Below are 12,821 nucleotides of genomic sequence, written 5' to 3' on the forward strand. Positions count from 1 at the left end.
ATCTCTACTGCTCTTCTACTTGAGCTTTTTCTGTGCTCTGGGCGCTAAGTGGTAATAGGATGTGCCTGAGTGGTTTCCCTCATTAGCTTGCCTCTGTAAGGGGGAGTGACAGTGTAAAGCCTTAGTTGAGGACTCCTGTTGGCAATAGTATCAAACTTTGCTATGTATGAATTCTTTTTGTACATCTGCCCAGAAGCCACTTAGTGGGGGCATTGTTTGAGGAAAAAAGAAACGGAATCAATATTTCTTATGCACAGCATAATTTATTACATACTACATAATCAGTTGCAGCTACTACTGAAAAAAATGTGTGTGTGTGTGTGTGTGTGTGTGTGTGTGTATCGCCATAAACAAACAGGGAGAAAAACACCAGCATCCAAACAACTATATTCTAACCTAGTTTTCATGAAAGCAAAAGCCAGTGGGCTCATATAAAGGAAATGCTGTCCCCCTTAAATATACACTGATGGAGACAGAAGGGTCTGGTTTTGGGAAAGTCATTAGGGCATGAGCTTCCTATCAGGGGTGTGGAGAGAGGATTCACTAATGTGCTTGGAAGGGAGCATTTATGCATCACAGCCTTCCAGAAGTTACTTCACTCACCTCAACCAATACCATGGGACTGCACTTTTCAGCCCTATGCCTATCCTGACAAGCTCAGTCGGTCAGGGCCTGGTGCTAGTGATGCAGGCTCTCCAGTCAGATGTACAGTGGAAACTCTGTTTTGTGGTTAGCAACAGTACCCAGCCTCAGCTCCCTACACCAGCCTACCTTCTCAGAAAGTTCGCATAAGGGTATTTTTAATTCTGGGGAGCGGACACCATGTCTCAGGTGATCGGGAGGCCACAGTGGCAACTCTTTGACCTGCCCAACTCACAGCCCAGTCATAACAAACCCACAGCCAAAGCTCAGAGCCATTACTCAGCTTCCCCTCCCAGGGCACTGGCTCCCGAGGCCATCTCGCCAAACCCGAAAAGAGAGCCCTACCCAGAGAGAAGGCACTTAACCTCGGCCAAGGAGCCCAGTGGAAAGTTTTATCACTTGTCAGTCAACTGAACTGCAGAGAGGAAAAAAAGAAAAGAAAATTGTGCTTCTGAAAATAAATTTCTGCTCTCTGGGAGGAGATGCAGCAAGCCAAGGAAGGAACGAGATTAGATGCAGATGGGCCATGCCCTTCAGGGTTTGAGTTGTTACAGCGAGGACTGCTAAAGCCTATCCCTCCACAGCAGCATTCATAGTTTATGATGCCTTGGGGAAAGTACAAATAGGTGACAACTGCAGCCCAAATCTTCCACTCTGAGTAAGTACCAAAAGCCCAGTCCAGGCGCTGAAAGCATGGAGCTAATGTGGCCAAAGTTGTGGTTCATACTTATGAGGGCCAAACACACTCAGACAGAGAAGCACTGTGTCCCAGCCACAGCCAGAACCCTGCCCATCAGCTGCCTCACAAATCACACCTGTGGTCACAAAGTGATGAGACAGATGCACAGAGAGATGACTCAGTGCTAACTCTCCCTCAATCCAAAAAAAAAAAACCACCACAGCCAGCACACCCTACTGACTGAAAGAGCAGGGTCTGCAGACAAGGACAGGCCCACCTGTCCACCCACGCCTGATAATGACATGCATGAAGTTAAGACCAATGACAACTGCTCTTCCTACAGGACAGCTCAGGAGCCTCCTCCTCAGTCCTGACACCCCAAGGCAGATTTTGCCCATTCCTTCTCCCAGGCACCCACTGCAGTTTGCCTAAGGCACCAACATATCAGGTAAAGTATCATCATCAGTATTTCACTTCCTCTCTGAATTCTTACTCAACTGAGACTCCCCGAAAGAAGAGACTATGGCTCTCAATCTTTTCCCTCCAGGATCCAGCACAGTAGGCCCAGGCTGAAACAGTTCAGAAAAAGACATTCATGAAAGGAATGCTGGTATAGCTGAACGGATACAGCCTCTGTCCCCAGAGATTTGGGGATCTCAAGACAGTTACCTCCTTTTTTAAATACCATAGACGGAACTACTCCCAAATGCACACACAGGCCAGTCACAGCACAGTCAGGCCACAGTCAGTCAGCTGACGCCAGCACACAACAGCAGCTACAATGCATTTGGCTTTCATCACATGTAAGCACAACCTTGAACATTGCTCACCAGACTCTCGCCCCAACCCCAAGAAAAAAGCGGTATCATCCCTGTTGCACGATGCAGAAAACAGACTCAGAGATACTGAGTAATTTCTTTACACAGCTTGAAAGTGGCAAAGCTGAGATTCACCCATGTGTTCCTTAACTCAAAGTTGTTAGCTGATGTCAACTTGGCTCCAACTAATGGCAACCCCATGTATAAAAGAACAAAAAGTTGTCCAGTCCTGCTCTATCTAAATGATTCTTGCTATGTCTAACACTTTTATACTACATTACAATCAGTCCTTAGCCATGGCAGTAGTAGGAAGATTTGATGTATCTCACAGTCATCCTCAAAGTACTTATCTTCCCCTCACTGAGGTAGAAAAGACAGGTAGTAATCTATTCATTTTTACAGATGGAAAAACTGAGACACAGCAGTAGTGAGTCATTTATTCATAATCAGAGAAACTTTGGGTTAGAAATAAAAATGTTAAATTTTTACAAATTTCAAAGCTTATTAAAAAAAACTGAACAGAAATTTGTGGAGAAAAGAAACCCATTAATGGGGGCTGAGGTAGATGTATACTTTACCGGTTTAGGAACACAAAAAAATGTATTATTTATTATTAGGACCACTCAGAAAGTTATAGGAAAATTTTAAATATATTCAGATCTTACAGAAGCTAATATTTTTTAGTTTTCCATCTTAGAAAATGAAGCAACCACATGAGTATCAAAAAAAGTAATTAATATCATAGTTAAAGAGACTTATTGTGCTATTGGGATTTCCCGTCTTCCAGGATGAGATGCAAGCCGAAAAAGTACTGACTTTCAGAAAAGAGCTGAACAACAGACCAAGCTGGGAGCCCATCCCTAGCCATGTGGAGCCAGTTTTCTCTTCTCACTTTCTGGGCTCTGCTTTCAGAGACTCAGCTTCTTCTGTCCCTTAGTTTTACCTCCATGAGACTTGGAGAATCAAACATTTTTCCTGGGTTTACTTCCAAGTCAGTTTTTGTTTTTACTTGGTAGATTTCCAAGCACAGGCTCATTTCTTTCACATAAGGAATTTACAGCAGGCAAGAAGCACATGTAAGAGGACACTGGGCAAAAGGTTAGATGACAGAAAGATCTTCCTGGCAAGATCTCAGGCCCCTTGGTGGCCAAACATGTGGAGAGGGTCTCAATTCCACCTTATATGAAAGCACTGTTCAGTCCGTGTTTTCTAAAACACCAAGACAAGAGTAAAATGCTACTGGACTCTAATCCAAACAGCTACAGCAGCATAGACTATATGACATTAAAATTATTCCTACTTCTTAATGAAATCATTCTTCTGAATTTATAGGTGAAATCACACAAATTCTCAACAACAGGTGACTTTTTTATAGGACCATTTGATTAGAAATGATCTTAAAGAATACCATCTGGAGTTACTTGTACTCCAAAATCTTCATATTGAATAGTTTGAAGAATAATTTGAAGGAAGTAAATGCAGGAAAAGAATGATGAAACCTGTATCTTAAATGCCTTATTGGTCCATTATTATGGATCGAATTGTGTCCCCCAAAAGGATATGTTGAAGTCCTAACCTCTATACCTGTGAATGTGATCTCGTTTAGAAATAGGGTCTTTGAAGATGTTATCAGTTAACGAGGTCCTAATCCCTTCTGAGTGGTCCGTTATAAAAAGGGAGAACAGACACAGTGACAGAGACACGTGAGGGAAGACGCCATGTGGCGATGCATCTACCAGCCAGGGATTACCAAGAGACACGTGGGGGAAGACACCATGTGGAGATGCATCTACCAGCCAGGGATTACCAAGAGACACGTGGGGGAAGATGCCATGTGGAGATGCATGTACCACCCAGGGATTACCAAGAGACACATGTGGGAATATGCCATGTGGGGGAAGACACCATGTGGAGATGCATTTACCAGCCAGGGATTGCCAAGAGACACATGGAGCTACCAGAAGCTGAAAGGCACAAGGAAGGGTCATCCCTTAGAGGGGACAGAGAAACTACGGCCTGCTAATATCCTGAATTCAGACTCCTAGCCTCCAGAACTGTAAAACAATAAATTTCTGTTCTTTAAGGTCTCCTGCTTTGTGGCAATTTGTCTGGCAGCACTAGGTAGCTAAGATAGTCACTAACCATTTTTTTTTTCCCATCTTTTCCAGGCTTCCAAAGTTAGTACCCCTATTTCTTGATCCTAGCTCAGGATTCTTGCTTCACTAAAAGCAAAGGAGAAAGAGGCTCAGAAGGAAACGAGACATGTCATCTTACCTTCCTTGCAAGCAGCATCGCCATTTGAGACACAGCCATGTGGCCAAGGAGAAGCCACACCAGCCGCTGCTTCCCCCATTCCATCCAAAAGCTCCACTCAAAATCTGTCGGGTCCTAAATGGGCAATAACAGGAGTTATCAGAGGGCTTTTAGTACATATCTGAGGCAAAACACAAACTCCAGTTAATAAAACAACCATAAAAAAGGCCAATATGAGTCCAAGCCCTGTTAACATTTACACACTTGCAGCCTTGACCCCACCATAACCCCCTACCACCACATCCCCCCACCCACCTCCAACTTGGCTGGTCTCGTTGCCTTTCTCCAAATGCACCTCTTACTTTCTATGGCTCAATGTCTTTGTTAAAGCTGATCACCCATGATCCCCTATAGGATAGGAACTATTGTTAACTGCTTTTTTATAAAAGATGAAATTGAAGTTTAAAGGACTCAATTAATTTATACATGGTCACATAGTACAAGTAGTCAGTTGAGGAGGTCCCAGTTAAGACAACTAGATGTTTTCACTAACAAGAGAAATATAAATTGGACACCATTATGGATTGAATTGTATCCCCAAAAATATGTGTTGTAAAACTTAATCTCTATGCCTGTGGTTATAATCCCATTTGGGAATGGGTCATCTTTGTTATGTTAATGAGGCAGGATTAGTGTAGAGCGTGTCTTGAGTCAATCTTTTTTGAGATATAAAAGAGATTAAACAAGCAAGCCAGCAGAGCACAAATGGGGGAAGAGAGATGCCAAGCCACATGAAGATCGTCCAGGAGTAGAAGTTCAAAGAGACAAGGACCTTCCTCAAGAAAGCTTTCCCCTAGAGCCAGTGCTCTGAATTTGGACTTCCACCCTTTTAAACTGTGAGAAAATAAATTTGCTTGTTCAAGCCATCCACTTGTGATATTTCTGTTACAGCAGCACTAGTTAACTAAGACAGAATTTGGTACTGAGAAGTAGGGGTGCTGCTCTAACAAATATCTACAGTGTGGTAGTGGTTTTGGAATTGGGTAATGAGTGGAGGCTGGAAGAGTTTAAAGGTGCCTAACAGTAAAAGCCTAGGTTGCCTTGAAGACACAGTTGGTAGAATTATGGATGTCAAAGGCAATTCTGGCGAGGGCTCAGAAGGAAGTGAGGAGAGATATAGAGAAAGTGTCTATCGTTTTAGAGAATACATATGGCACCAGCAATAGAATGTTGCTAGAAATGTGGATGTTAAATGTGCTTTTGGTAAGGCTTTAAAAGAAACAATGAACACGTGATTGGACAAAGGAGGAAGGGCGATGCTTTTTATGCAGTGTCAAAGAACTTGTCTGAATTACGTTCAAATGTTCGGTAGAAGGTAGAGCTTTAAGTGATGAACTTAGACATCTGATACAGGAGATATCTAAGCAAGATCTTACAGGGGCTATATGGTTTCTCCTTGCTGCTTATAGTAAATGGTGAAAGGAAAGAGATGGACTTAAACTGTGCAAAATGAAAACAAAACTTAAAGATTTGGAAGATTCTGTTGTACAAACTAAGCACAGATGTCCTAGAATTTTCACCAAGGACATGGCTATGCAATCTTTTGTTAAGGAGATTAAGCCTGTGACTGATGGATCTAACCAACTACCACAGCAGAAAACCCACCAGTTCCAACTGAAGGGGACAGAGGAAGAATGAAAGGAAAGAACATTGTCTGCCTCTTGGAATTCTACAGGCAGGAAATAGGCCAAAGGAGATACATCTGTTGTCCTTGAAGAAAAGAAAAGAACCATCCGTGGGTCAGCTTGGAGATCAGCAGAACTGTCGGAAGGAGCATGGGATGCACAGCTGCCTCAGTTTCAAAGGGTGGGGCCACTGCCTATGGAGCCTCAAAGGGTGAGGCCACAGCCTTCTAGGTTTCAAAGAGTAAGATCTTCACCAACTCGGTTCCAGAGTGTAGGGCTGCCATTCAGTTTGGCCAAAAGGATGGGGCCACTGCCCAAAGCTGAGGGGGTGGGGCTACCATGCCCAAAGGGTGGAATAATAGGGCCTGCCCTGGCCAAGGGGATGGGGTCATCACTCAGACAGACTAGGAGAATGGGGTTGCCCAAAGCTGAGGGAGCAGATTTACCATCCTAGTGGGCATGTGAAGGCAGAACTGAAGCCCAAGGCACAGTGGCCTCTGTCCAGAATCCAGAGAACATGGCCAACACCCAGGGTCTGGAAGGCAGGGCCACTGCCCAGATGGTCCCAAAAAGCAGTGGATTATTTTCAAGCCTTTAGAGCTGTCTCAGGAAAAGACAACTTTCAGTGCAGTCAGTAAGACAGAAGTATAATATACTAACAATGCTATCTAATTTTAATCTGAACTCCAGACTAACAACTATGTTTTTGAGAAAAGCATCCTTCTCTGTGGTCAAAACCAGGATGTGAAACCATATGCTCCGACGGGTCTTAGCAAAGTGACCATCTGCACCTTTCAAAATACACATATTCAGGAAGAGTGCTGTCTGGGTGCTGTTGTTGCCAACAAGATATTTTTGCAAGATAGACGAAGAAAATACATGTAAGCATCTTGTGACCATGATGTATGCATCCTATGAAACTATCTGTAGTCACTATTAATAATTAGTAACCAATCAGAGTGTGATTACTACAGTATCCATTGACTTTCCTGTAATTGCCCTCCCTATGGTTTAGTTCCTCCTTTTACCCCATCTAGGAATCCTCATAGAACAAAACCTCCCCCCATTACCTGGTTCGATTTTCAATGGGCTATGAAGTTCCCCAATTGCAACTGTTTTAAACCCTTAATAAACCTCTCTGTTTTAACTTGAAACAGCATTCAAGTTTTTCTCTACACAGAGCTAATGTAATTTGTTCTGCTGGGTTTGGGACTTGCTTGGTGCCTGTTACCCCTTCTTTTCCTCCAATTTCTCCCATATGGAAAGGAACTGTCTACTTTGTACCTGTTCTACCATTGTACTCTAGAAACAGATAACCTGTATTCTACATTTCAGAGGTTCACAGATGAAGAGGAAGTGTGCCCCAGGATGGAATATGCCTAAAGTCTCAGATTTAGATGATTCAGAAGGTGAGATTTTGGACTTGGAGTTGGTTTAAGATTTTGGGGACGACATGATGGAATGAATGTGTTTTGCATGTGGGAAGGACATGAATTTTGCAGGGCCAAAGGGTGGAATGTTATGGACTGAATTATGTCCCCAAAAAGTATATGTTGTAAATCCTAACCTCTATACCTGTGGTTATAATCCCATTTGGGAATGGGTCATCTTTGTTATGTTAAAGAGGCAGGATTAGTGTAGGGTGTATAGAGTCAATCTCTTGAGATATAAAAGAGATTAAACAAGTGATCAAAGAGCAGCAATAGGGGAAGAGAGATGCAGAGCCACATAAAGAATGCCCAGGTGCAGAAGCTCAAAGAGACTAGGACCTTCCTGCAGAGCCAGCAGAGAGAGAAAGCCTTCCCCTAGAGCAGGAACTCTGCATTTGGACTTCTAGCCTCCTAAAACTGTGAGATAGTAAATTTCTGTTTGTTAAAGCCACCCATTTGTAGTATTTCTGTTATAGCAGCATTAGATGACTAAGACAAGTAGCAAGGCTCTACATCACTAATTATGCCTCCCTACAGCTGACCATGCATAAACCCAAATAATCCTTAACAGTTCACCCCAGCCCATAACTTTCCCACACAGGGACACACACTCTAAGGTTGACTGATTATCTAACATTCATAAACTTAGAGCAGGCATCATCATATTCACTACTGAGAGCTCTCAACACCTATATTTAAGAATTTACTGAACTGAGTAAGTTAAACTCGGTTATTTACTCTTAGGCTTCAATCTACAGCCTGGCAACACTGAGAACTCTGTGTGGCTGGTTCCATTTGTAGCTGTCTGCCCTCCACATCCATCTTCTCAAGACACTTCTCCTGACCAGTTCACAGCATGACAGTCCCAAACATTGGAAAGCACACTTGGGAATGGGAAGACCTCCCACATTTGAGGGAGCTAAAGCTGTCCTCCTCTGACTCACAGCTCCCAGGTGGCTCCCACACCATGGCCAGGTCATAATAGTTCAGGACCTCTTAAATTGTAACTCTAACTTCCACAGTTTTTCCTATTTTTAACAAAGGAAAGGGTCAGGACCTGCTGTTCTTATCTGCCTCTTCCCTGTATACCAGTAGAGTTTTGCTCCAGGTGCTATGGGAAAATATAAAAGAATTCCTCACCCTTGAGAAGCCCACAGTCTAAATGGGAAGACTTTCGGCACCAACACCACCATACCCCACAATCCAGACGTGTGTCTGTCAGTTTGGCTGGGCCATGATTCTCAGTGTTTATATGTGATCACCCCCATGGTGGAATCTGCTGTGAGTAGCTAATCAGTTGAAAGGGAATTCCCTTGGGCATCTGGATCCTGCAGCTGCCTCCTGTTCGTCTGACCTCCAGTTCTTGGGACTTGAGCTAGCAACTTACCTGCCGATTTTGGGATCTGTCGATCTTCACAGCCTGTGAGCAAGAGCCCTGCTCTCCAACCTGCCGATCTTGGGTTTGCCAGCACCTGCGGCTACATGAATCAGGAGAAGCCTCTATCCTGATCCACAGACTGAGGACATTCCAGCCTCTATAGTCTCATGAGCCATTTCCTTGATATAAAACTCTCTATATATATATCTCTATATGCTTTACTGGTTTTGCTTCTCTAGAAAACTCAGCCTAAGACACATTCTAAAAACAAACTGCACAGCAAGAGTGGTAAGGTGGTATAATTCAACCACATTCATGCATGTAACTGACAGAGACCTTTCTTTCCTTCTCATACAAATCACTGATCAGCATTTTAGGGATATGTTTTCTAATTACAGTCCTTAAAGCAGATTTTTTTAAGTCCATTTTACAGATGCTGATGTATGGTACAGATGCAAGGTCCCTGTGTGGCACAAACAGTTTGCACACAACTACTAACCCAAAGGTTGGAAGTTCAAATCTACCCAGCAGCACCACAGAAGAAAGACCTGGCAATCTGCTTCCATATAATTACAGCTAAGAAAACCCTGTGGAGTGCAGTCCTACTCTGAAGCACATGGGGTCCCCATGAGTCAGAACTGACTCAATGGTGACAGGTTACAGATGAGTTAACTGGAGGTCAGAGAAGGCAAATTATTTGCTCAAAGCTATTAAGAGGGATTTTAAACCCAGGCCTGTCTGATATCAAAGAGGAAGGCCTTTTCCAGGCTATCTCTACTTGTGCTGGCCTCTCTATCTGGACAACCCTAGCTCTACCCATACACACACACATAAACACACACACACAAAACACTACCTATCTCCAACTAGAAAGTGCCTCCTGAGTGCTCTGGTAACCTCAGAGCCAGCCCAATGACCTGACTCAATGCATGGCACAATTCAAATGTCAGCTCAAGGGTGATGCCTCCCAGCCCTCCCAGGCAGACCTCATTGCCCTCCCCCAGCCCCACTTCCAAGCCACTCTGTTATTTACACCTCAGTTGTAGCACTTTTATAGCACATTTTATTTAGTTACTTCTCGTATTTTCCCTCTGTAGGGAAAAAATAATAAATTCCCTGAGCAAGAACCAAGAACCTTGACTTAATCAAATTTGTGACATGCGTGCCCAACATTTAGCAAGCCATTAAAATGGTGGGGAGTGGGAGTGAAGGAGGGAGAAGACAGTTCTCTTCACAGTTCTGTCCATGTATGATCATGGACAAGCTACTGAACTTCTGGACCTGGGTCTTCTTGTGGGTAAATGAAGGGCTGAGCTAGCATGATGTCTAAGATTCCTTTCAGTGAGTGGAAAGACAGTTACTTTCCAGGTTATAGCAAAGAAACACTACGAGAGTGCTGGTCACCCACAGACTCTGAGCCCTGACTGAGTGCCCACCACACAGCAGAGAGGGTGTGACTTCCCCCTCTCCTGCACCCTCGTGACCATCAGGCCACCAAGTTCCACACCAAACCCAGTCTGCCTGCTTGTTTCAGTGAGTTCCCACCTATGCAGCCTGCTTCTTCCCCAGATTGGTGAGAAAGTGTCAGAGCCTGCAGCTTAACTGTGTGGTATGATTCTGCCCACAGCATGACAGGAAAACAGCCCTCAGAGAGGCTATCAGTATGTGATAAAGTCCAGCGTTAAGTCAAGTCTCAGGTTCTCAGGCTGCAACGTCTGTGTTTAAATGTTTAAATCAAACATTAGAATTTTTAAATGTTAAATTTTTTAACGTTTTGATTTTTCGATGATTTCCTAACGTTGCCAAATGACCTTTTGTTAACTTGTGCACTTGTACCTGGAGGCTCAAATCATTTTCAAAATTATCTTAGTAGTTCAAGGGCGGAAAGTTAAAAACAAACATTCCTGGAAAATGAGGATCTTAAGCTGCCCACTCACCAGTGAGTAATTTTTCCTCTTTGAGCCCTGAAATCTCATTACCCTTAAACCTCACTAGATTATAACGCTCTCCCCCTTGGTCTCTCAGCTGGGGTGCCACACTGCTAAAACGGGAGGATGGCCAAGGCTCTGCTTTTGTTTTCTTCTGAAACTCCCCAGACAAGGATGAATAAAGCCACAGGCTTAAAGCCCATTTTCCAGCCAAAGACAACACAAGCACATGGCTAATAAGGCAAGGGCAGTGGGCTGAAGTGTTGTTAAAGTACCAAGTGCCACGTAAAGCCCCAAGGCACCCACTGAGACACACCAAGTGAAGCAGAGAAGGTCATCCTGCAGGTGTCATCAGTTACCCCAAGTTCACTTCTGGTTCTTCCACCCAGATTCTCCCAGAGCCTCGCCTCCACTCAATCACCACTCTTAACAGTAACTGAAATTGTAATTAATTTTTTTTTAATTATTTGCCAGAATTTAGAGAACTGAAACTCTGCATTTTAGGGATTCCAAAAAAAAAGCTAGAGCTGTGTGTGTGTGTGTATGTGTGTGTGCATGTCTGTTTGTTTCATTAAGTTCAAATTCACTTAAGATGAAGCATTTTAAAGTGTAAATTTAGTGCTTTCACAACATTGTGCAACCATCGCCTCCACCTAGTTTCAAAACATTTTCATCGCCCCAGATGGAAACCCTGTGGCCATTAAGCTCTCCATCACTCCCCATTCTCTGCTCCCCTCAGCCCCATGCAACTGCTAATCTGCTTCTGTCCGTACGGATTTAGCTATTCTGTGTATTTCATATAAATGAAATCATATAACATTTGGTCTTTTGTGATTGGTTTCTTTAAATCAGCACAGTGTTGTCAAGGTTCAAGGTTCATTCCTGCTGTAACATGTCTTTTCACGGCTGAGTGATATTCCATTGTAGGTACATACCGCATTTTGTTAATCCATTTATCTGTGATGGACACTTGGGTTGTTTCCACCTTTGGCTATTGTGAATAATGCTACAATGTACAAGCATTATACAATGTACAATGCTACTTGTACATTCCTATACAAGTAATTTCTTAGGGTCCATGTTTTCAACTCTTTTGGGTATGTACCTAAGCATGGAATTGCTGTCATATGGTAATTCTAAGGCGCTCTAGTGGCGCAATAGTTAAGCACTTGTCTGCTAACCATAAGGGGATTTGAACCCACCAGCCACTACTCAAGAGAAAAGACCTGGTGATTTGCTTCCGTAAAGATTACAACCTAAGAAATGTGATGGGGCAGTTCTACTCTGTCCTATGCGATTGCTTTAAGTCGAAACACGCCTGACATCACCTAACAACATGATACGTTTGCTCCATGTTAACTTTTTTGCGGAACCACGAGAAGATTTTCCACAGAGGCTGCACAATTTTACATCCCAAGGTCAAACAAGGCCTTCCTAAATTAACCCTTTATCTGCATGGAGTTGCTGACAACACAGAGAACTCCTTCAGCGAGGCTTCTTCCTGTTCCAACTGTTCCTGCCTCCTCCTTTTGGGCAGACACATTAGGAAATCTCCTGTTTTAACATTCCAATTGCATCGTAAGGGCATGAATGAGCCATGGCTGGAAATAAGGGGGCGCAAATGAGCTTTGTAAGTGCTCCCTGAAAATTTAATCCTGTCAGTCAGCAGGACTTTACCCTGGCTTCTGAATTTTTTTATTTTTGTTTTGTTTTGTTTTGTTTTAACTGAATAATTCTTCCCACTTGTCTGAACTCATCTTTCTATTAAGGTCAATAAAAAGGCCAGTGTGGCTATTTACCTAGTGATGAAATCTGCTTTGATGGACACATTTATTACCTTCCACAAACATGATCAGGAACTGAAAGACTTGATAGCGATCTCCTTAGTACAGCCAATCTTGGCGCAGTGCCTTCAAGGAGAGTTTGGGACCTCAGAATTTTGAAGTTAAATTCCTCAGGGCTCAGGCAGAGCTGCAGCCTGACTAGAACGTTCCAGTACCTCAGTGGT

General features: G+C 43.4%; 1 protein-coding gene across 1 annotated transcript in view; it reads right to left on the reverse strand.

Moving 5' to 3' along the window:
- Positions 1-12,821, reverse strand: part of HHAT (hedgehog acyltransferase) — a 640,126-nt gene that overhangs the window by 577,221 nt on the left and 50,084 nt on the right. Inside the window, exon 3 of the mRNA XM_064273239.1 lies at positions 4,414-4,527. Within this exon, the coding sequence (XP_064129309.1) occupies positions 4,414-4,527 (114 nt within the window). The remainder of the gene's footprint in view (positions 1-4,413; positions 4,528-12,821) is intronic.

This window comes from Loxodonta africana, chromosome 20, assembly GCF_030014295.1.
Source record: "Loxodonta africana isolate mLoxAfr1 chromosome 20, mLoxAfr1.hap2, whole genome shotgun sequence".
In the NCBI taxonomy this organism is placed as follows: Eukaryota; Metazoa; Chordata; class Mammalia; order Proboscidea; family Elephantidae; genus Loxodonta; species Loxodonta africana.